At 33.3% G+C, this 24412-nt stretch overlaps 3 protein-coding genes and 1 non-coding gene across 5 annotated transcripts; 2 read left to right on the plus strand and 2 right to left on the minus strand.

Moving 5' to 3' along the window:
• The first annotated feature begins 612 nt into the window (after positions 1-612).
• LOC145057680 (EamA-like transporter family) lies at positions 613-3940 on the plus strand. Its single transcript, XM_079005548.1, has 8 exons — positions 613-1067; positions 1654-2028; positions 2238-2455; positions 2737-2807; positions 2910-3011; positions 3123-3240; positions 3324-3459; positions 3556-3940. Exons 1-8 carry the CDS (start codon positions 987-989, stop codon positions 3616-3618), a joined length of 1164 nt encoding a protein of 387 aa, XP_078861674.1. The 5' UTR covers positions 613-986; the 3' UTR covers positions 3619-3940.
• A 6871-nt stretch (positions 3941-10811) lies between these two features.
• Positions 10812-10884, minus strand: TRNAA-UGC (transfer RNA alanine (anticodon UGC)). The gene has a single exon. It is a non-coding gene; the product is annotated as a tRNA-Ala (tRNA).
• Positions 10885-10960: 76 nt separating this feature from the next.
• On the plus strand, positions 10961-14055 carry LOC145057681 (Cysteinyl-tRNA synthetase, class Ia family protein). 2 transcript variants are annotated; one of them, XM_079005549.1, is made up of 9 exons: positions 10961-11384; positions 11882-11945; positions 12035-12196; positions 12289-12459; positions 12550-12831; positions 12923-13048; positions 13114-13317; positions 13416-13517; positions 13612-14055. In XM_079005549.1, the coding sequence occupies exons 1-9, from the start codon at positions 11014-11016 to the stop codon at positions 13846-13848; spliced, it is 1719 nt and encodes a 572-aa protein (XP_078861675.1). In that variant the 5' UTR covers positions 10961-11013; the 3' UTR covers positions 13849-14055. The 2 variants fall into 2 exon arrangements, with proteins under 2 accessions (XP_078861675.1, XP_078861676.1); XM_079005550.1 differs by having other exon boundaries at positions 11247-11384; positions 11878-11945.
• Positions 14056-18385: 4330 nt separating this feature from the next.
• Positions 18386-18848, minus strand: LOC145060519 (TPD1 protein homolog 1-like). The gene is made up of 2 exons (XM_079008169.1): positions 18791-18848; positions 18386-18699 (listed from the first exon to the last, which is right to left on the minus strand). Exons 1-2 carry the CDS (start codon positions 18846-18848, stop codon positions 18386-18388), a joined length of 372 nt encoding a protein of 123 aa, XP_078864295.1.
• Positions 18849-24412: the final 5564 nt, after the last annotated feature.

A 24412-nucleotide genomic window follows, 5' to 3' on the forward strand; every position in this document is an offset into this window, starting at 1 on the left:
ACATTTGCATCACCACCTTCCACATCCTACACCTTCAACAATGTTATATCATCTGCTTCATCTTCATCTATTTTACTATTAGCTTCATGGTTATATACAACTTCCATCACCTCTAAAATTCATTTAATTATATCTAGCTCATGATGGTCAATATACATACGTCCTAGCCCCATTTAGGAAAGCGTGATCCTTCATCTCTAAAATTTCTAGAGCAAAGGATAATTGCCTAAACCCTTCCCCCAATAACTTTGTTCGGAGTACAATACATCACAAAATTCCTTTCAAGACAACATCAAATATATGTATACTAAATCCATATAGGTCATCTTTAAGTAACTCTCATTAATTTTCGTGTCACCTTAATGATTCAAGTATTGTAAGGGTTTCGTAGCCAATATATGCTTTTTCCATATTGTTGCATCCAATAATTTGACTTAGGCAAAAATGGTAATTTTAGATAATGCGAGTATCATAACAAAAGTAAATTGATTAGACTTGCAAGCTGGCTATAAGTTAAAGGACCATTTTTGTAACTTTGAAAATTATACAACAAATTAAAGATTACTTACTACCTTTGTCTTGACATGGAGGAAGCACAACTTTCGCGGATTAGAATTTTTTAGACAAAATAAGCAAAAGACAGCTTGGTCATCATTTAAGCGAAGAAAGGGTGAAGAAAAATTGATAAAAAAGGCTTCATTTTAACTGCGGCATTTCCAACACATAAAAAGGCTTCAAAATCATGGCGTTTCTTTATCGCGTCTCCCTCCTCGTTTGCTCCAGGAATTAATGCATAGGAAAGCTTAGATCAGGGGACATCAAAAAACCCCATTTGACAGAACATTTCAAAGTGATTTCTGTCGGTGGGAATTGGGGATTTTTCAACTTTTGAGGCGATCTCAAAGATCTTGGTGGGGGAAACCTCAGATCTTTGGTGTTTGCTTGCAAATAAACAACAAAGGTTTGTGGGTTTTTCATTATAATTGATGGGGTGGAGATATAAAGCTGGGTTGTTTATGATTGGTGCTGTTGTCATCATATGGGTCTTTTCCGCAGAAGTCACCCAGGTCAAACTCTTAGATTTCTCGTATTAACTTCTAATTTTCGTACTGTTCTATTGTTTTTATCAATTTTCTTCTTAATCGATGAAGATATGTGATTGGAATTCTCAACATTGGATATCTCCGTATATGTTTGTGGGTGTGCTTGACTTTTTGTTGTGAGTTTTTCTGATAACTTGATGTTTTTGGTGGGATTTAACCCTTTAAATGATTAGTAATTTACTTGTATTAGGGTTATGTTTTGAGTTAGATCACATGAGTTTCTTGAATCCGGGACTAATTTCAAGACTATTTGGTAGGAAATTATTTGTTGGTTATACTTATACATACATGTTAATAGGGAATAGGGATTCGATCATGACATAATGGAGTATATGTGCATTTTTAGTTGATTTCAAGTAGAATTATATGTTGGAAGGTGTTAAGATGTTTCATATATCACACCAAATTAACTCAATTGCTCATTGTGTCATTGTAAGTTTGGAAAAAATTCCTCAATTGTGATTTGTAGAGGGGCATTTTTGACATATCCCTAAGATGTTAACACTAGAATAAGGGACCAAATTCTGACTTATTTGTACATTAAAAACAGGGGATTTTCACAGACTATAAACAGCCATTTGCAGTGACATATCTTGGAGCTTCATTGATGGTTATATATCTCCCAATTGCATTCATCAAAGATTGGATAATAAAGTTACTCAAGAAAAGAAAAAATCAATCCCCTGTTTCATTGAACTCCCCTCTTAAATTCATTGGTGGCTCAACAGTATTCGAATTGGAAGGTGACAAATCATCATTAAGTCGAAAAGCTAGTGATCATGATATTGCTATTCAAGAAGAAGGAAACCCTTTAGTCCCTAAAACCAAAAATGATAATCTGCCATTAAAACATGAAACACAAGTCACAACAAGGGAGGTTGCTACCTATGGATTCTATATTGCACCTATTTGGTTTCTCACTGAGGTAACTATCTATTTTTATGATTTTTTTCTTTTTTTGAGTTAACATGAAAAAAATTAAACATAAGACATGATACAAATACAATAAACAAGAAACTGAAAGTACGTTGCTATTATTTCTTGCATTTATTCCTTAAAAATACGATTCTTTCCCAAGGATGGAGGGTATAACTGTAATTACCTTAACTTGTTCCTAATGCTTTTTCATGACAGTATCTATCAAATGCTGCACTTGCACGTACGAGTGTTGCTAGTACAACAGTGCTGTCATCAACTTCAGGGCTATTCACTCTTTTCATTGGTGCATTTTTGGGTCAAGATTCCTTAAATGTCACAAAAATTGTTGCTGTTTTTGTCAGCATGGCTGGTGTTGCCATGACAACCATGGGAAAAACTTGGGCTGCAGATGAAGTAGCTTCAACTTCCAATTCGTAAGTCCCTTCAAATTTACACTTTTAGCCCCTGTCTTATATCACTTTTTGCATTTTCACCCCTCTCCTTCTTAATGTTTTTCTCGGTATTAGAGTCTTGAAAACCGTTTCGTGTCTTTGGAAGAATGCAATAGAACGAGAGAAGGGTTGTAATATTTATCTTTAAAAAAAAAAAAGGGTGTAGTGTTTAGTTTTTTCATGAATTTGGTGTTGTTATTGAATGTTTCAGGGGATTGAGTTTGACTGATATTATATAGTTGACCTTTTTGTTTCTTTTAAAGAAATGGCGATCGCTCTCTCGTTGGCGATCTGTTCGGGCTTTGCTCAGCTATGTCATATGGCCTCTTTACCGGTCAGTATCATCTTATCATCTTTTTTCCAATTTCAAATTTGAAAAATCTACGCAACCCTTTAAAGAAAAAGAAAAAGAATAATACTACAAAAAATTTTACAGTGCTTCTTAAGAAATTTTCTGGGGAGGAAGGAGAGCGTGTTGATGTGCAAAAATTGTTTGGATATATCGGTTTGTTTACACTCCTGGCTCTATGGTGGCTTGGTAAGTCAGTCGACACATTTGGAATTAATTTTGCCTATAATAAATACTATGTGTCAATCTGACAAAATAATTTTACTTTTTTTTATGGATTTTTGTGGTGATTTATTTCAGTTTGGCCACTTACGGCATTAGGAATTGAACCAAAGTTCAAGATTCCACACTCGGCTAAAATGGATGAAGTGGTTATTGCAAATGGGCTTATTGGGAGTGTTCTTTCCGATTATTTTTGGTATGTAAATAAATACTACTATAATTTATTGAAAATTTGTGTTAAATCGCTAAAGGGGATTGATTTTATTTTTTGTGATTTAGGGCATTATGTGTTGTATGGACGACTCCATTGGTGGCCACCTTGGGAATGTCGCTCACGATCCCGCTTGCCATGGTGGCGGATATGATGATCCATGGCCGACATTATTCCGCCATTTACATTCTTGGTTCAGCTCAGGTAATTAGTATAATTATTGTAAGGGTAGTTTAGACATTTTACATACACTGTTAGTGTTTGGTAAATATATAACGTTGTATTGTGGTTAATTTACAGGTATTTGCTGGGTTTGTGATTGCCAATCTTCCAGATAAAATTTCCAAGAAATTCGGATTATAGCACGTGATTCATCATCACTAACTCTTAAAGATTCTTGGTTTCAAATCTTGATTGAAGCTGATTTGCCAATCATCAAAGGTGAAAATGGTTGAATTGTATGATGGGATTTGATTGTTTGAAAATGAACTCTTGGTGCAGTTGCTTGAAGAGGCTCATCATTAAAATTGTGATATATGATATGATATGAATACTTCTTTTTTGTTATTGATTTAAGTTTTGTTTTTCAATTTTGTGGGAATTTGTTAGGACATGCAAGACTCGTAGATCATTTGTACTAACTTTTTAAACATGTTAATATCAAATGTCTTGATTTGTTTTGTTTTGTTTTTTTTTTTGGGGGTAAATTTGCATATTGATTCAAGTTATGTTCATAAGGCGATGGGGTGTTCACATGTTATAACCTGCTAAATTAAGATAACGCATGATGTGTTATTACATGTCAAGAGATATTATTGTTCAAGCACCGAATGTGACCACTAGATCAGTGATGGAGCTTCAATATTTCATTTGGGGGCCGAAAATATAATTTATATACAAATTGGTGAACAGGAGGGGTCATAGTTAAAATTTTATATTTTTGGACTAAATATGTATAAAATTAAAGCATAGGGACTATTTATGCCAAAAAATCAGGGGGGCCACAGTCCCCCCTAGCCCTTGAAAAGATCCGCCCCTACACTAGATGTCATGCAGCACAAGCATATACCGTGCGACCACTATATGTCAAAAATTAATAATATAGTGTCGTGAAATGCGTCGTGAATGGTAGTATGGTATTATTGTGTAATGTAATTGTAAAATCAATAGTGTCCTATAAATAGTTGGATATAACATGTAATAATGACACTAGTAATAGTATCTAAATGACACTGATAATAGTATCTATCTAGGACACTAGTAATAAATAATAATATGTGTTTATTTGTAAAGCCAATAGCACCTTAGAAATAGTTAGATATGTCATGTAATAATAACACTAGTAATAGTATGTGTTTGTGTTGTTCGTCTAGTGGCACCAATAATAATGCGCATGTATGGAATATTTCTATAAAAAGATTGTCGATCGATGAAGATCAAATCATTGAAAATTTATGAAAAACGAGTTTATTCTTAAATGTCTGGTGAAGTTTTAACTTTAGAATAACATATCATCTATCAAAATTACCATACAAGCATTCCACAATCACCCAAATATCATTCCGTAAGAACAACACTAACAAGTAGTAATTGGTCTTGTTGATTTTAGTGTCACCATGTCATTTTAAGTAACTGGAACTAACATGTGAGCTAAGCGGCTTCATGATTTGTACTCTAATATATGTACGGGGTTGTGCGGAGTGCACGCATGCCAATTTCTTGAGAGTGATTATGGTAAAACTAACGAAACTCGTTAGTTTTGGTAACCCTAATCCAGATTAATATTACTTGCTTCCAAAGCAACTAATGACGGCTCAAGCCTAATGAAACCCTAATCGTGTTTAATATATAAACAACTCTTCCTTTCCAGAAGGGTGGACGTTCTTTAGCTCTCGTTTTTCATCACACATTTACAGAACCCTTTAGCATATTGGCTTACGTTTTCTGTGCCTAGAAACGTAAGTGTCCACTTGGATTATCCTAGGCTGAATTTCTTGTAATCCAGACATAGGGTAGGAATATCAGTTCAGAAAGTGATATCACGATCCAAGTTGGTATCCAGATCTCCACCACAAACCCTAATTTTCCTAACAATTGGTATCATTGTTCTTAAATAAGAAATTGTATTTTCATTTTCTAATTTTTTTTGGTGTTAATGGTATTCCTTAAAAAGTTATTTATTTATTCTTCGTAAAAGAATTTTAAGAGCATGTATGCATATCTTATTTTGTATTTGATTTCTAGTATCGGTCATGATGATGATGATGTATACACACACATACCATGACCGATTCAAAAAATTGAATACAAAATAATATATACATCCTTGCTCTTAAAATTCTTTTACGAAGAATAAATAAAAGAAAAACTTTTTGGGGAATACCATTAACACCAAAAAATTTAGAAAATGAAAATAAAAGATTTCTTATTTAAGAACAATTATATCAATTAGTACTTGTTAGAATTTAAAATTATTATTAGCTAACATTATATTCTATTTTTGTTTTAAACTCTTATGAAGTTAAAACTTCAACAAACATTTAAGAGTAAACTATTTTTTCATTTTTGATGATTTTATTTCTAAAGATCGACGATGGATTTATAGACATATTTCATACATGCACGTTATTATTGGTGCAATAAGAATGATCACTTAGACATATACTATTACTAGTGCCATAGACACATACTATTACTAGTGACATTATTACATCTCATATCCAACTATTTAACTATTTATAGGATGCTATTGGCTTTACAAATAGACACATACTATTACTAGTGACATAAACACATATTATTACTAGTGTCATTATTACATGACATATCCAACTATTTCTAGGGCACCATTGACTTTACAATTACATTACAAAATAATAACATACTACTACTCAAGACATATTTCAACATACTACATTATCATTTTTTTTACAGGTAGTGATGACACAGTATGCTGTAATAGTGGTTGAGTTGCATGACATGTAGTGCTTGAACATACTCGAATAGTAATATCCGGGGGGGGGGGGGTCACATGTTATAACCTGCCAAATCAGCATAACGTGTTATCAACATACCACATAATGATTTTCTATAATTGTTGAATTTGATACTTTGTAGCAAAACCATGTAAAGTTGTACATCATCTTTAGTGTCTGCGATGATTTTTAGTAAATTGTGAATTATGTATTTACAAACTACGATTTGTATTAACAATGATTTTATAAACTCATTTACCATTTATGGTTGAATAACTTGCCTTAGTTTTTCTAACTTTCCGTGATTTAACATATGATTTAATAAAAATGCGTGGTTATTGGTTAAAGATGGTACGTTGATGTGCTTTCTAAGTATGATTGATTGAAGAACTTGATATCATAGTGTTTTTTGTTGGTTTTTGGATGAGTAAAGTGATTTTGGTTTCAATTATATCATTAGAGTTTAAATACTCTAAGCAATCTATAGACATATCTTCCTATCATGCACAACTGGTTTCCTCATATCATGTCCAAGGCTTTGGAACTAAAAATTTTAGATCATAGACTATCTTCCTATCGCATACACAACTTGACTATGGCCCGAGGCCTTTTAATTTTTTTTCTTCTTGGTTGCAAGAATTGTCATTTGATCAGGTGGTCAGAAATTCTTGGCTTTTACAACAAGATCTTGAAGAAGGGGGGTGCTTGCATTCGGTTTAAGAACAACTCAAGTGTTTGAAACAATCTATTAGGGATTGGTGGTCTCATGAGAATGCAAAAAGAACGTTGAAAAAAAGTGTTGAATGGCAGACTAAAAGTTATTGATACATTAATTGATGAAGGAAAAAGTTATTTGCCATTGATGGAGGAAAGAGGTAATATCCATTTTCATCTAGCTACTTTATGAAATAAAGAGATGAAGGATGTGGCACAAAAAAACAAAAATAAAATGGATGAAACATATAAATACCTTGTTGTGATTGTGTTTTTCCAAAGACAATTTTGTAGAGTAACGATGTAGTTTTTCGTAACTGTATGTAATGTTTGCAACATCAATCTTCCTTAAATACATGGAAGATGACAATTACGAGGGAAAAACGATGCCTAATAATATTGACTCAATAAAGGATTTTAATGGGAAAATACATTTTTGGGCCCCTCTAGGGGTGTTGCCTCCGGACTCCCCAAATTCCCAAGGATAGATTTATCAATCCAAGTGTGCACCTCGCACCTTTAGTCTTGAAACATAAACCGAACTCAGTATGTTTCAGTATTAATCATGACTATACCAAAATATGTTGATAACATTAAAATCAACTAACTTTCTTCCTCCATTTTAGTGTAATCCTTAATTAACTAAAAGGAAAACACAAAACCAAACTCATGCATTAATAAAAATGTCTTGAAGATTGAATTTTCATATTAGTATAATATGCATTTCAAGTACTTGAGAATCTGAGTGTCCTAAGTATTGAACCTTTCAACTCATTTGAGTAACTGAAGATTGTTGGGTTTAATTGAAAAATCGTTTTCTAAAAGCACTAAAAATGACATAGGAAACTTTAAAATGTTGAATAAACTTAAAATCATTTTAACTCACCAGTGATCATTTTCCATGAATAAGAAGAAAAGATTACAACCTTTGAAGACTTTGATTCTTCATGGGAGGTTGGAAGTTGTAGAAGATGGAAAAGTACAAATGAGAACTCATTTAAAGTTTGACACAAATAACAACCAAATTATCTTGAATGCTAGTCAATCTTGTAATAAAAAAACCTTTTAAGCAATTAAGACAAACAAACAAGTTTGTCTTAAAAGAGAATATTCAAGTATCATCTTCATCTAACTCTGTCTTCAACAAGTAATATATATATATATATATATATATATATATATATATATAGAGAGAGAGAGAGAGAGAGAGAGAGAGAGAAGAAGAAGAAGAAGAAGAAGAAGACAAAATCGGAATTCACTAGCCAAGGAAAGAATAAGATGCAAACTTCTTAAACCCTTTAAGAATGATCTTTACCCTTTGTGCTTATTAACTTTAGGACACCATGTCCCTAGTAGTTAAAGTCTAGTGATTAAAGGAACATGACTTTTGATTAAATTAAACTAGCAACCCATGCCCCATACTCTATTTTGTTCTCGACAATTGTAGAAGAAAGAAAGAAGAAAAGTACTTGCCATGCAGGTAAAAAATAACTAGCCTTTAAAACCCATTTTGAAATGTTGATGTCTTGCATGTATTATGCTTCCCATGTCCCATGCTTTAATGATTAAAAAGAACACACACAGGTATGTTTCCTTTATTAAAATAACTATAAAAGACATGAACTAGCTACATGACTTACTCGTTTGTAGCATTTACTTTCAAATAAGAAGATAAATAACATTTTTTTTGTTTAATTATTTTACAAACTATTTACATATCTTTTATATCGAAAACTCTTTTATATATACAAGATTATATATATATATATATATATATATATATATATATATATATATATATATATATATATCTTCCTATTCTAATAAAAGAATAGATTTAATCTCATCTTGACAAGTGTCATACAATTAGAACTCCTCATTAATGTTATATATCACTTATCATGCCACTTCTCAACCTATTAATTATCCATTTCAAATTTCAAATTTTAAATTTTCACTCTAATTACATTAAATTAATAATTGATTATGCATTTCAAATTTCAAATTTTAAATTTTCTCACTCTAATTATATTAAATTAATAATTGTATCTTCATTTTAAATTTCAAATTTTAATTTTCTCACTCTAATTATATTATATTAATAACATTAGATTGAAAAATAAAATAAAATTAATACATATTATAAGATGATATAACTTCACGTATTTATTTAAATCAATGATTATAATTTTTTATAACTAAAAAAATATCTCTTAGGTAATAATTTATTTAAAATATCAATTAATAATTTTGATTTTTTGATATGAAAATTTAATTAATTTTATAACCGTGGTTCTCACGGGTTATAAACTAGTATATATATATATATATATATATATATATATATATATATATATATATATATATATATATATATATATATATATATATATATATCTGGTAAGAAAGTAATTTTTTATAGAAAGGTAAGAAATTTTTTTTCTATATATTTTTTTGAAGAAAAAAAATGAATCATTAAATGAATCAAAGCTAACATGATTCATAATTTCTTTTTTCGAAAAACCATGTCGATGATTCATTTGTACGGTAATTTTGTTATTATTCCCTAAAAGTGTCTTAAAAATGAATTTTTGTTTGATTTACCAAAAAATTAATCATTTTGTGTTTTTTTGAGATATATTTTTTTTGAATCATCTTATTTTTGATTCATCAAATGATTTATTTTATTGATTCGCTAAAAAATATGCATACAAAAATTTTCTTACATTCCTATCAAAAATTTCTTTTTATTTGATCTATATATATATATATATATATATATATATATATATATATATATATATATATATATATATATATATATATATATATAAGAGATAGGTTAACTGCTTACAAGTTATCTATTTACCTCAAATTAACTACTACCATCATTTCAAAACTAATGTATATTCTGTCATAGCTATACAACTTTAAGAACTCAACAACCATTTTAATAAAGTAAATAAGACAATACTTGTTTCTATGGTCTATTAATTTTCTCATAAGTCTTTTCAAGCATTTAAAATGAAAGAACTTTTTAAAAAAATTCTAACTATTTATGAGAAAATGACCTTAGACCACTTAGAACAAAAATTCACAATTATATCATGGATCTATATTATGATGCAAAATTTAATAACTTGTAAGGAACTGAAAACTTAACAGATGATTGGTTGAAACACATAAACAAACACATGATAATATCTAATGATATATTTTCGAATAATACCAACATTGATTTGTTTGTTGCAGCATCTACTATGGATCATGCATTTTCTAACAATAAATTTGATAATGAACAATTTTGTGCAATTAAAATTTATGAATGTCTTTTACATATTATTAGCATAGATATATTTATAGACTGTTTAGTTTAGTAAAACACTTTTCTTGGATGATATTATTAACAATCTGATCAGTGGTGGACGCAGAATATTTTCGTAAGCGTGACACTAATTTTTTTTTCAAATAAATCTATATTAGTAGTGTCACTCGTGTTTTAAGCAGGTGCACCCAATAAAAAAGATATTAATTTTTTTTTTTACACTACGTGCCGGCGTCGGAGCAGTGGCCCGGGACCCTGGGGCACCACTAAGGTTCGCCACTGAATCTGACCCGATAACAAAATCTTTTAAATTTATTTATATGACATTCAAAATTAGTTAACACATACGAGTTTGAATACTGCTATTCTCGTTAGTACTCTCAAATAACGATTATGCAGCAAATCTCATATATGAGATCATAAGACCATAAACATTCATAAATAAAAGAAAAGTTGCACGTTTGATTAAATAAATCATTGGATTTAAAAATAAGAGAAAACTTACACGATTAATTGATTAAATAAATCATGGATTTCAAAAATGGAGATGCAGGGGATCGAACCCTGTACCTCTCGCATGCAAAGCGAGCGCTCTACCATTTGAGCTACATCCCCGTTGTTCATTCTTATCAAATTTTGTTTTTGTAACCCATAACGTCATTTGTCTGCTATTAAGTTTACCACTGAAGAAACCTCTATCCGAAGCACACTTGTGTTGAAGGGTGGATTTCAGAGAGCCCAAAAATGGCTGCTCTCCAGTTCTTCAAGTGTTACAAACCCTTGTTCCGAATTCAATCTCGAAAAATCTTCATCACCAGTGGCAGTATAACTAATAAGAATTTCCAGAAAACCAGTAGGAATATAGTTAGGCTTCTTTGTTCTTCTTCCACATCGCTGGGGCAGTCGACCTCTACGAAAACCAACGCCTATGGTGAGGATGAAAAGAAATCGAAAGAGCAGCAATTGTGGTTGTATAATACGATGACCAAAGAGAAGGAATTGTTTAAACCTAAGGTGGATGGTAAAGTTGGAATGTATGTTTGTGGTGTTACTGCTTATGATCTTAGCCACATTGGTCATGCTAGGGTTTACGTTTCCTTCGATATCCTATTCAGGTCCTCTTTATTTCTCAATTCAAACTGTTGTCGAGTTTCGATGAATTGTACGTTGTTGCAATCTCTGTTTGGATGCAAAAGTCGTCGTAATCAAACTCATTATTGAGATAAATGTAGAATTAGCAACTGATTTCCCATTTCGGATTCTCAGATGCAGATTCTTTAACTCGTGATGATAACTTCGAAAATGCACCATGGAACATGTGGCTATCTCAATTGAATTTGTCTGAAAAGTAGATTTGTCATTTATTGATGCAGTATTTGGGCACTTAGCCTAAACGATAGATTTTTTTATTTTGGCTTCAAAAGCAATTCGCTTCTATCTACTAATAGGAACTAATCTGATATCCTAAATTCTGAACATATAATTGAATGTTCTTATATTCATAGCGTCTACACAAGATTCTCTGTATCTTAAAGCGTTTACTGTTTGTTTCTTCATCTTGACTATTACCAATCATGTGGGTTCCTGTTTGTTTTTGTTGACACTTAGGCAGATACCTACGATTCATGGGGTATGAAGTGAACTATGTTCGAAATTTTACTGATGTTGATGATAAGGTGAGTGAACATAATTATCGATCATATCATAATGAATGCATATAGGGCTAAATTGTTACAAATGTATGTGCAATTTTCAAATTGTGTAGATAATTGCTCGAGCAGGTGAATTGGGAGAAGATCCACTTAGTTTAAGCAGACGATTTTGTGAAGAATTTCATAGAGACATGGAATATCTTCATTGCTTGCCTCCTACTGTTGAACCCCGTGTTTCTGATCACATGCCCCAAATCATTGATATGATAAAGCAGGTAGGTATCTTTTTAAACTATAGCATTACATATGAAATGAAAGTGTTTCCATTTCTGATTGTTTGAACTTTGATGTGTAAATCCTATCACAGATTCTTGATAATGGACGTGCTTACAGAGTTGAAGGTGATGTATACTTTTCAGTTGATGAGTTTCCTGAATATGGAAGACTTTCTGGAAGGAAGTTGGAAGATAACAGAGCTGGTGAACGTGTGGCAGTTGACTCCAGGAAAAGAAATCCAGCTGATTTTGCTCTATGGAAAGTAAGTTCCTGTTCCTAAATCGTTATCAGTTGCTTAAAAGCTAATAATAAGGGTAGTTAGGTAATTTTACATATTTTGGGGGGGTTGTAGTCTGCAAAAGAGGGTGAGCCATTTTGGGAGAGTCCATGGGGAGCAGGAAGACCTGGGTGGCATATTGAGTGTAGTGCAATGAGTGCTACTTATTTAGGTTACTCATTTGATATTCATGGTGGTGGAATGGACCTTATTTTTCCTCACCATGAAAATGAAATTGCTCAAAGCTGTTCAGCATGTCACAAAAGCAACATTAGTTACTGGATACACAATGGATTTGTCACCATTGATTCACAGAAAATGTCAAAATCTCTTGGTAACTTTTTCACAATTCGCCAGGTAAAATCATTTCTTTTCACTTTTCACCCTTTTTACTTAATGTGGACAATAAGTGTTTAATCTTTGAAGTTTGAACATGATGATGATTCAGGTTATAGAACTGTATCATCCATTGGCATTGAGACTTTTTCTGATTGGGACCCACTATCGATCCCCTATCAACTACTCTGATGTCCAGCTGGAAAGTGCTTCTGATCGTGCCTATTACATATATCAGGTATCTAATATTAAAGACTGTTTTGCCCTTGGGTAAAATATAATTGAATGAAGATTATGTTGCAGACATTGAAAGATTGTGAAGAGGTTGTAGGGAAAGAAGAGGTTGAGGAAGAGAATATAAGATTAGGAGCAGACATTGTTGAATGCATAAAAAGTTTTAATGATGTTTTTGTTACTTCAATGTCTGAGGATCTTCACTCTCCTGTTGTCCTGTCTGCAATGTCTGACCCTTTGAAAACCGCAAATGATCTTTTACATACTCGTAAGGTACTTCACTTTTACAATTAAATTTTCAAAGCACAGTGAAGTAACAGAAAGAAAAATCCTAATTGTAAAAAAATCCCTTTCTTTCTTTCACATCAAAGGGGAAGAAACAAGGGACACGAAAACAATCACTTGCTGCTATAGAGAAGAGTATCAGGAATGTTCTCAACATTCTAGGGCTCATGCCACCCACCTACCATCAGGTACCTACCTAATTCAATTATTATTATTTATTTATTTTTAATTTAATAGCTCATAAACATGATTTATCTGATGCATATTTGTGGTGGTTTGAAGGTTTTACAGGAGCTTAGGGAAAAGGCGCTGAAGCGTGCAAAAATAACAGAAGAAGAAGTTGTTGAAAAGATCCATGAAAGGAATGCAGCAAGAAAGAACAAAGAGTATGAAAGATCGGATGGAATCAGAAAAGATTTGGCTGCAATCGGAATCGCACTCATGGATAGCCCCGAGGGCACAACCTGGAGACCTGCGATTCCGCTTGCAATGCAAGAACAGTATGTTCCGGAATCATGATTCCGTCTTATCGCATAAAGCTGATTTTTGAGATGAGGTTAATTTATTTAGAAGGAACACAAGATGTGGTCATGTAATTGTACAAAATATTAAAGGTGACTGAAAGGAGTGAAATTAATTACTTTATTTTTATATACATATGTAAAAGTAATCTAAATGGAAAATTTGGAGAATTCTTAACATAATGTTGGGCTATTTCATATCAAAGGCATGCTTAATGAAGATTAAACAAATATTTCTCATCTTTCTCAAATGTTAGATTCATTAAGTCAACCTCACCAAATCTGGAGATGATATCTTTGTTTCAAAACAAATTTCTTGGTGAATTACCCAAGGAAATCAGGATGCTTTGATGCTCAAGATCGTATTTTTATTTGAGAATAAGTTTCCAGGAAATGAAAAACTGCCTATTTGTTTCACTTTGACAGATTTCTTGTTTCTTGCTTTGTGTTTTGCAGATTTGGGTTTGGGATTGTGTTTTTGTGAAACTATCTTAAATAGGACACTTTCCTCTTCATTCTTCCTTTCGGAGTGGTGTTGGGATTGAGATTTTGTAAAAAAAAAACAATTGTTTTTCTGGGTTTAAATGATAGTACATGTCGTTGATGGGTTAAGTAAGAAACACTTAACCCTAATCGTCATTTCATACGAAAACCCTAATTTCACTTGGGCCTTGAGTTGGGCTTTTCTTTTGGGTTTTGGTGATTGGGTTACTGATGGGCTATCCAAGGACAAGTAAATGGACTAAAATATTTAGATGGGCTTTAAGATAAGGCCCATGTGAAGAACTTGGGACCAATTTGGAAAATTAGGCTATAGATGGGCCATAGTTGGGCCTTTATGATTATGAGATATTGGACCATTGGAATGCCAAATATTTGGACCAGAATAGGTGGTTGAGCCTTAAGGTAAGGCCCATGTAATGGGTTAGGCCCAATTTAGGCCATATGTTGGGCTTTGACCCATTACTTGAATATTAGGCCTTTGGAATGTGAGTTGGACCTTGGGCTAGGAACCTAATTATTAATTGGGTATTGTTTGATGTTGGCAGTTTGTGAATCTGTCAACCAACAGCTGGAGTTTCATCTGCGGGACTTCAACAGTACCAGGTGAGTTGTGCTCACTATACTAACAGGGTCGAAGGCACCGATGCCGACCCTTTTCGGATTTGTATCTGGGTTCATTGCACGTTATGCTTTATGATATGTATCTTGGTTATAGGATGGTTGCTGTGCTAGTGATTAGTTAGATCAGTATCCTGGTTATAGGATGGTTGCTATGTTAGAGATCAGTTAGATCAGTATCCTGGTTATATGATGGTTGTTATGTTAGTGATATATAGATTTGTATGTTATTTGTGCTTGCTGGTTATAATCCATGGAGTCCCTTAGGGACTGTTGGTGGTCACGTAGGATAGCCTGAGAACTCTTGGTCTAGACTCTCTTGCTTGTTACTTGTTTGGTTGTGGCTTTAGAGTAGGACTATCTGTCCGGGTGGCTATCTCACCTCTAGTTACTTATGGTTACGCATTCTATGGGGGTTAGCTAGTAGCGGGACTGTATGTGGTTTGAGGATTAGTAGGCAGTAGTGAGTTGTATGATTGTTGTTGCCTGTATTATGTGCCTACATGATCATGATTGTTTATATGTCGACATATTGTGTTTGGTTGGGTTGAGGCGGTCCTGCTTTGTGCTGAAGGCCAACAAACCCAGAGCGGACCAGATAGACTGCAGGCCCTAGGGGCATATCATTTAGGCCGAAGGCCCGAAGAACAGTCCAGACAGGCTGAAGGCCCGGGTGGGCGGACCAGACATGCTGAAGGTTTTGAGAGTGGGCCAGTGAGATTGCAGGCCCGTTAGGGGTAATTCAGTCTTACTATAGGCTCTATATGCATGCTGTTGGCTTATATGTTTATATGATATGGTTATATGTATATGACATTGGTATTTTGGGGGTTAAGTCACTAAGCCTTCGAGCTTACATTTATCGATTATTGTTTCAGGTACTTCTGATGATCACGGGAAGATGAAGCGTGATTGATTCTGGGGATACTCTGATGTTTAAACTATTTTGAAAACAAATTGTAATAACTTAATGGTTTTAAATGTTTTAAAAAGTTTTAAATTGGCTTGAATTTTTATGGGTGTTACACAATTTTCTAGTAGCGATAATCATTTAGTTAAAGGAAATGAAGAATTCATATTCATCTCAGGTAATGTACTCATACACACAGATATTAGGAGAGCCTTCATCAAGTTGAATACCTATCTACTCCAATAAGAGTAGTATCACTCCCAACATCATTTTCAATAACAATTCAATTAAAGGAACTAAAGAAACCAACATATTAAAATGTGTAACGTTTGGAGAAATCGGATAGCAGAATACATACTTTTACCCCAACAACGATAAATTCCTCTAATCCTATATCTTTTTGGAATAAGAATACATAGCCCTAGGGTTTTGAACTATCACAAAATAATCGACTATTGTCTGTTAGAAAAAAGGGTGTCCTCATTGTTGGAGACCCCCCCCCCCTCCACACACACACACACACACACACACACACATATATATATATATATATATATATATATATATATATATATATATATATATATATATCGAAACATTAGGTTAGTAAGGAGGGTCTACATGTTAGTTATCACTGATGATAGGATGGTGATGAACAACTCGGTAAAAAGATGGTGGGACATGATGAACAAAGTGAGATGGATTATCTGTTTATTATCATTATTATAGAGACAAGCTGCAAACGGAGATCATAAACCAACGTATTTATTGGAAATGATGAAGCAAGAAACGGTCGGCCAACTCTAAAAACAGAGAAATTGTTTTCCACGGAGTAGATGCATATGAAACTTGAGCTTGTTCTACTTATCTTTCCAAAAACTTGAAGGGTAGGCCAAGAGGAATTTGTCATATGACATAAACACAACATAATTTATATTATCGGATTCACAAAATCAAAAACCTAATTCAACGAATTCATAAAAATAGTAAACTGATGGTTGATGATGTTGTTATCAAAGATTGAGACCTCAAATCAAATCTTCCTTGCACAACCCAATTACATACACAAAGTAGGTTAAATAAATGAAACTTATATCGTTACTGGTAGCAACTGATTTCTCCAAACAACAAAGAACAAACTCCAATGAAACTTTTAGTTTTAAAACTTAGGATGCTAGCAGAAGCGGTTTAGGGTTTGGCGAGAGAGAACACAGAGATGAAAGGAAGCAAAATTCAAAACTTGAGAAGTAGTCGTATCGAAATTTATGGGATTCGTACTAATTTAACGGGATTGTATTGATATCGTTTTTAATAATAGGCAATGAGCGCATTGTTAAGGAATACATGGGCAATCAAATTAAATACATAATTTTGATATCGTTTCAATTGCTTATTTGTAGGGATTCATTCAAACATTAATCATAGGAAATGCTGGAAATTTATTAGTCAACCGAAATTTAAACTAAAGAAGTGTAATATGGTCAATTAACTTTTTGAAGAAATATGGAATATGAAAGTGACAAGTGGTAAAATTAGGAGTCTTTTACTAGAATATGGATTAGACAAATTTATATTGAATTAATAATATGAGTGTGAACCTTCATTATCAGATAATCAGGGTAAGTAATCTCTCTATATAGAGGGAAGAATTCGAGTAATCAATGTAAATAAATGGGTTGTAGAATACATCAATATAAGTGTGAAACTTCAATCTCAAGATAATCATGGTAAGTAATCTCTCAATGGAGGGAAGAATCCGAGTAATCAATGTAAATAAATGGGTTGTAGAATACATCAATATAAGTGTGAACATTCAATATCAAGATAATCATGGTAAGTAATCTCTACATATAGGGAAGAATCTGAATAATCAATGTATATAAATGGGTAGTAGAATATATCATCATAAAAAGATGTGTTTAAAAGAATTTTGTACCAAATCTTATGTACCTAACAGTCACATAAATAAATGGGCCATATATTTATTCTTTGTCGTTTAAATGCACGAGGTAATATTCATATATAAATATGCATCGACACCGTGTTTTCTTCCACCACATCTCCCTGCACAACCACCAACACCACCGCCACTTCATTTAAACACAAAAAGAGACACTAGTACAAGTTAAACATCCAACGCAACATGTACATTACAGTTTTATGGTATTGTAATAGTTAAAGTAGAATATTGCCAAAAGTACAAAACGAAAATAAATATATATTTAAATGGGTTGACGACAAGTTAGTTTTAGGTAAAAGATTCTACATTAATCCAATATATTTAATTAAACAGGTTAATACGTTGAGGTTTATAATTAAACAGAGTGAATATCTCATTTTAATTCTCTGTTCGATTCAGATTGATCTGACGGGTCATTTCAATTTTTGCAATCTCTACTTGCAAGACTGATCATATATGTTGTAAGATTGATCAATATACTTTTATAACATTCATAGAAAGCAAGCAAAAACTCTTATTCATTAATTGAGAATTAAATATATATCAACCACATTGAACTTGAGAGGAACGAGGTACAAAAATGAATGGAGGGTCCCAAGCATAAACAAAACCGACTGTCGCAAAAGGTCCTATTGGTTGGCCTCCGTTAACAATGCAATTGTTATTTCCTACGGATGCAAAGAGATTTGGATCAACTGTCTCGGTGGATTGAAAACCATCGCATGAGACAATAAGGCTTTTTTGAGGGCATTTGCAAGTGTTTATAAAACTAACTTTCCATTCTTCTTTGCCTCCTACTTCTCTATTAGTTCTTTCTGTTCCAACAGTTATGTCTTTTAATTCGCATTGACCATACCCTACAAGAATGAAAATTATATCAGTTCAATACAGAATACAAAATGAATAAGAGATTAATTTTGAGATATAATATAAATTAAGAACAATAACCATTGACAAGAAGAGTGAAGAGGATGATTGTAAGGAGAGACACAAATGTGGATGGCATTATTGTAATGAAAATTAAAGCTCGAGTGTTCTTGACTACCGATTATTATCCCTATTTTATACTCCTAAAACGCATTGATCTTGTATTATTTTAGAAATGCAATGCCAATTTTCAAAATCCATATTCCATGTAGAGAGTTGTCTCGAATATTCTTGTAATCAATGTTAATAATATGGCATGGATATTCTTGAAATCCATTGATACTTAATTTGAGTGATTAGTTATGGATTCTGTTGGGCGTGTTTAGAATGTCAAAGAATAAATAAATAAATAATAAATATAAATTAAATTAATTAAATCTTTTCTAATAAATGAAAGTTTTTTTGTCATATGTCACACTCTCATTCAATTTGCCAAATGTCATTTTTTTGATTATTTTGAATTTTTTTTTTTCTGCATGTCATTTTATTAGTTTTCTTATTTTATTAAATTCCACATAATCTTTTAATGTAATAAATACAATAAATGTAGTAATAAATAGATATTAATTTTATTAATTAACTTACCTTCTAATTTTAAAATTACCAAATTAAAACTCATTAATTTGTTTTGTTAATTTATTCAAATTATTTTTTTACATTTAAAATATAAAAAAAAACATTTCAATTTTAATAATTCATTATTTTTCTTATTTTCTTATAAATTTTAAGTTCTCAAATATTTATTCTTTTATATCTAACTTTTTTTTTTAAATTAACCAATGTAATACATGAGTTTCACACCTAATAAATAATTAAATTACGAAGTGCCGTTAAAAAAATTATGATATGACTAATTCATTAATTTGATTTCTGCCGTTATTGCATTGCATAAGTTATATTTATATAATTATGCTAGAGGAGTAATAGCATCCTAAGCACACCACCATCTTAGTTTAACATGCTATCATATTATCTTTTGTGCTGAGACCTTGATAATATGTTATTGTTAGCAATTTTGTAGAGTGGTAGCACACTAGATGCATTTTTGATTTTTTTTAAACTTATATAAATTTTATTTTATAAAACACAAACATTTCATATTAATAAAAAAGTTACAAATTGACTTAAAACATGATTTAATAATAGACTTAAATCTTCTCTAATAAATGAATTTTTTTTGTCAAATGTATACTCTCATTCAATTTGCCAAATCTTAATTTTTGGTTATTTTGAATTAATTTTTTTTCCACATGTCATTTTATGAGTTTTCTTATTTTATTAAATTTCACATAATCTTTTAATGTAATAATTACAATAAATGCAGTAATAAATGAATATCAATTTTATTAATGAACTTACCTTCTAATTTTAAAATTACCAAATTAAAACTCATTAATTTATTATGTTAATTTATTCAAATTATTTTTTACATTTAAAATATAAAAAAAAATTTCAATTTTAATAATTCATTATTTTTCTTATTTTCTTATAAATTTTAAGTTCTCAAATATTTATACTTTTATATCTAACTTTTTTTTTTTTTTTTTTAAATTAACTCATATAATACATGGGTCACAACTAGTAAATAAATAAATTACGAAGTGCCGTTAACAAAAATGATATGACTAATTCATTAATTTGATTTATGCCATTATTGCATTGCATAAGTTATATTTATGTAATTACGCTAGAGGAGTAATAGCATTCTAAGCACACCACCATCTTAGTTTAACATGCTATCATATTATCTTTTGTGCTGAGACCTTGATAATATGTTATTGCTAGTAATTTTGTAGAGTGGTAGCACACTAGATGCATTTTTGATTTTTTTTAAACTTAAATAAATTTTATTTTATAAAACACAAACATTTCATATTAATAAAAAAGTTACAAATTGATTTAAACATGATTTAATAATAGACTTAAAACACAACTAACCAATTAACTTAAAAGATAATTTAACCCTAGATTTAAGACATAAATCCTACTTTGGTCATCCCACCTCATCGGGCCCTACGATATATCTAGCCATGCTTATGCCAATGCCTTCTCTTCTTTATCGGTCTAGCCTTGACTTTTTCTTTATTTTTTACTTTGGGTTCGACTTTGGTTCATGAAGTGGTTAAAAAGGTCCTTCATTGGAAAAATCAGTAGACTCATCGACAAGGCGTCGAGGTTGGGATTGCAAATTAGGTTGCAGTTAGGAAAAGAATTGGGTTACTTGAACGACTCAAAATGCTCAAATTCGGGATTTGTGTAACATCCCAAAAATATGGTCACAAAATTTCATTTTCTTATAATAGATAAAATAGTATTTTCAAATATCAATCATTCAACACAACAAAACCAATGTATCAAGTGTTACCAAAATTAGAGTGAATGTCAAATGCGGAACTCCACTGGTGTGTGCGATGCAGTCAACTCAAGCTCTTCCCATTAGAACTGGAAGTACCTGAAACATAAACTAAAAATCGTAAGCACAAAGCTTAGTGAGTTACCCCAAACTACCACATACCAAACATAAAATAAACATATAGTGGGCCCCGCCCTGTCATCGGTTCCCGCTCGGTAATAGATCGGGCCCCACCCAGCATACGTATAACACATATCAAATAAACACATATACATGCAATAATCACATAGATACATAGCATATAATAGTCATCTGGCCTCGCCCGACATTGGGCCTTAGCCCAGAAAGCATATAATCACATACACAAGCAAGAGTCATGAAGACAACTAACATACTAACATAACATAAATATGGTCCAACATTGGTGCCTTCGACCCGCTAAACCCAATGGGGAAACTCACCTCGAAAAGCTGAATCTCACAGAAGAAAGTCTCTAGCTGCTACCCTAACGACTCCCGGGCTATTAGTGTAAAATAACATCCAATCAAAATCCAATAATCCATCTTAGGGTAAAATGGCCATTTTACCCCTGATCTAATTTGGTTCATGACTAAGGTCCAAAACAAAAACATAAAATGTCCATCATTTGATAGACTTCCAAAGCCCAATAGTAGCCCACTTATGGCCTAATTTTCCAAATTGGGCCTAAACTCTTCTAATGGACTTTACCCAAAAGCCCAAACATATACATAGCCCAAAATCTGATTTCTGATGGTCCACTAAATCCCAAAGCAACAAGGTCCAAGAAAATAGCCCAAGGAAGGCCCACTGATGGATCGAACGTTGGGCGTTCCCATGTGGAACACTGGGCGTCCGTCACCAGTCCACAGATCGTGAGCCTCAGCCAGAACGATGGTTGTTCGCAAACTGATTCCTAAAAGTGGTCATTTAGCACTTAATGCTTAAAGCCACATGACCAAAACATAGATCCAAGTCCTTTAGAACATCTAGAACCATAAAGTCACTGACTTGGTGGCTTTGCATGCCCCAAATGGTCCCAACTTCAAGATATAGCATTCAAGTTCCATAAAAAGGGCTTAATATCATGCATGGGGCTTCTACAACTCTAAAGATGCAAACTTTATGAATCTAAAACACTATATAGCATTCAAGTTCCATAAAAAAAGCTTAATCTCATGCATGGGGCTTCTACAACTCTAAAGATGCAAACTTTATGAATCTAAAGCACTATAAATGCCAAGAGAAGCAACTCAAAGCTTCTGGAGTGATCATAACTACAAGATCTCAACCATGGGGCCAAAAAATGGACTAAAATCCACAAGAACTTAGATCTAAGCTTCTAATGAGCAAGGTTAGAGCTTTATACCTCAAATATGCTAGAAATGGAGCAGATAACCAAGATCTAAAAGCTCCAACTTGAACCACCACCTTGCACTAAGCTTATCTTCCTTGAATGAGCTTCAAACACACACCAAAACACCCACAATGAGTTCACAACACTCAAGCAGGGTATAGTGTTTCAGGATTAGGGTTTGAGGCTATGGAGACTAGGAAATAAGGCCCACACCTGAGAGTTAAGGTGTTTAAATAGGGATGAGCATATGGACCGGGGAATTGGCCGGAACCGGTATCGGAACCGGAACCGGCACCGAAACCGGAACCCGATGGAACCGGTCGGGCTGGGACCGGGACGTTATTTTTGTGGATTTTTGGAACCGGGAACTGGTAGGAACTAGAACCGATATAACCGGAACCGGTAGAACCGGCAAAAACCGATAGAACCGGCAAAAACCGGAACCGTATGATGCTATTTTTCGAGGACCGGTTCCAACATTTGAAGACACGACAAGAACCGGTAGGAACCGGGAACCGGTAGAACCGCCGGGCCGGTTTGGTTCTTGATTTTGGCCGAAGCCGGTTCCCGGGTCCGGTCCGGTTCCAGCCGGTTCGGTCCTTTTGCTTATCCCTATGTTTAAATATGTCTTAAACCTTAAAAATTAAGGTTTGAGCTCCACACGTAAACGCCCTGCGTTCCCCAAGGGAACGCCCCACGTTCGAGCTCCGCCTCCAAAAATCTAATCTTGGCAAGAATGGTCCCTCCTCTCCCACAACTTGCAAAACAAGGCCAAAAAGCAATAACTTAGTATATGAGGGACCAAAAATGAATAATTCTTGGATTGAGCATTACAATTCTCCCCCACTTGCATCATACTTCGTCCTCGAAGTCTGCCACCTTGAACAACTCGGGATAATGCTCCCTTTGTAACATCCAAAATCAGAAAGATCAAGAAAGGAAAGAAAACCCTAAGTCAAATGGGTCAACTCGTCGAGTCCAAGGAGGAACTCGACGAGTCGGAGCGGGAACCAGGGGATCGGGTATGTGACCAACTCGGCGAGTCGGCCTCAGGGACTCGGCGAGTTTGGTCTGAAGAGAAAAACCCTAAATCCGGGACTTTGTGCACTATTTAAATGTCTCATTCTCTTCCTTAGGGTTCCTTTATAGTCTCTCTCACCTAGAATACCAAACCCTAGCCGCCATAATCCTTTTTGGAGCAAGATCTAGTTTTGGTGAAGGAAATCTTGAAGATCAAGAAGCCTAGATCAAGGAGACTAGAAGAAATCCGGATTATACTTCAGTGGGAGGTCATTTTGGAGGTAAGGAATCGTTATCCTTGGCCTTCTCCTTTCTATTTCAACTTTCATGGAGTTTTAGAGTTTGGTTAGAGAAATATTGATGAGATCTTGAAGCATGAGTTAGATCTGGAGTTGAAACTCCAGATCTGAGTTCTATATGAATCATTGATGCAGAAATCCTTTCTAGTTGCTATGCAAAAGCCTTTCCCCAAGAGTTAAGTCCCTTTCTAGCTTGGTTTTGGTATTATGAGACAAGAAGCACGTAAAGGTAGCAACTTTATGTTGCTAATGGACTCTAGGAACCCATATCTATTGTTTGGAGCAAAGGAGTAGCTCTGTGACACGAGATTATGAGAATACACGAAAGGACTCGGCGAGTTTGGGAGATGACTCGGCAAGTCGGGCTAGATATTAGACTTAGAGTCGTGTAGGAACTCAACGAGTCATATGGGTGAACTCGACGAGTTGGATGAAGATAGGCAGGAACTCGACGAGTTGGAAGAACAACTCGGCGAGTCTGTTGAAGGTTGCTTTGGACTCGGCGAGTCTGGTCGCAAAACCTCAAACCTTTTCTGGTTAAGCCTCGAATCAGTGAGTCAGGAGGTGACTCGGTGAGTTGGTCAGAATGGGACTCA

This window comes from Lactuca serriola, chromosome 6, assembly GCF_051521515.1.
Source record: "Lactuca serriola cultivar US96UC23 chromosome 6, Lser_US96UC23_V15, whole genome shotgun sequence".
Classification (NCBI taxonomy): Eukaryota; Viridiplantae; Streptophyta; class Magnoliopsida; order Asterales; family Asteraceae; genus Lactuca; species Lactuca serriola.

Bases quoted from the DNA above. Each gene is read 5' to 3' on its own strand.
- LOC145057680 (XM_079005548.1), top strand. From the start codon at position 987: ATGGGGTGGAGATATAAAGCTGGGTTGTTTATGATTGGTGCTGTTGTC. The intron at 1,068-1,653 runs GTCAAACTCTTA...CATTAAAAACAG, and splicing joins TTTCCGCAGAAGTCACCCAG to GGGATTTTCACAGACTATAA. The intron at 3,012-3,122 runs GTAAGTCAGTCG...GATTTATTTCAG, and splicing joins CCTGGCTCTATGGTGGCTTG to TTTGGCCACTTACGGCATTA.
- LOC145057681 (XM_079005549.1), top strand. From the start codon at position 11,014: ATGGCTGCTCTCCAGTTCTTCAAGTGTTACAAACCCTTGTTCCGAATT. The intron at 12,197-12,288 runs GTAGGTATCTTT...ATCCTATCACAG, and splicing joins TCATTGATATGATAAAGCAG to ATTCTTGATAATGGACGTGC. The intron at 13,318-13,415 runs GTACTTCACTTT...TTCACATCAAAG, and splicing joins ATCTTTTACATACTCGTAAG to GGGAAGAAACAAGGGACACG.
- LOC145060519 (XM_079008169.1), bottom strand. From the start codon at position 18,848: ATGCCATCCACATTTGTGTCTCTCCTTACAATCATCCTCTTCACTCTT. The intron at 18,700-18,790 runs GTTATTGTTCTT...TCATTCTTGTAG, and splicing joins CTTCACTCTTCTTGTCAATG to GGTATGGTCAATGCGAATTA.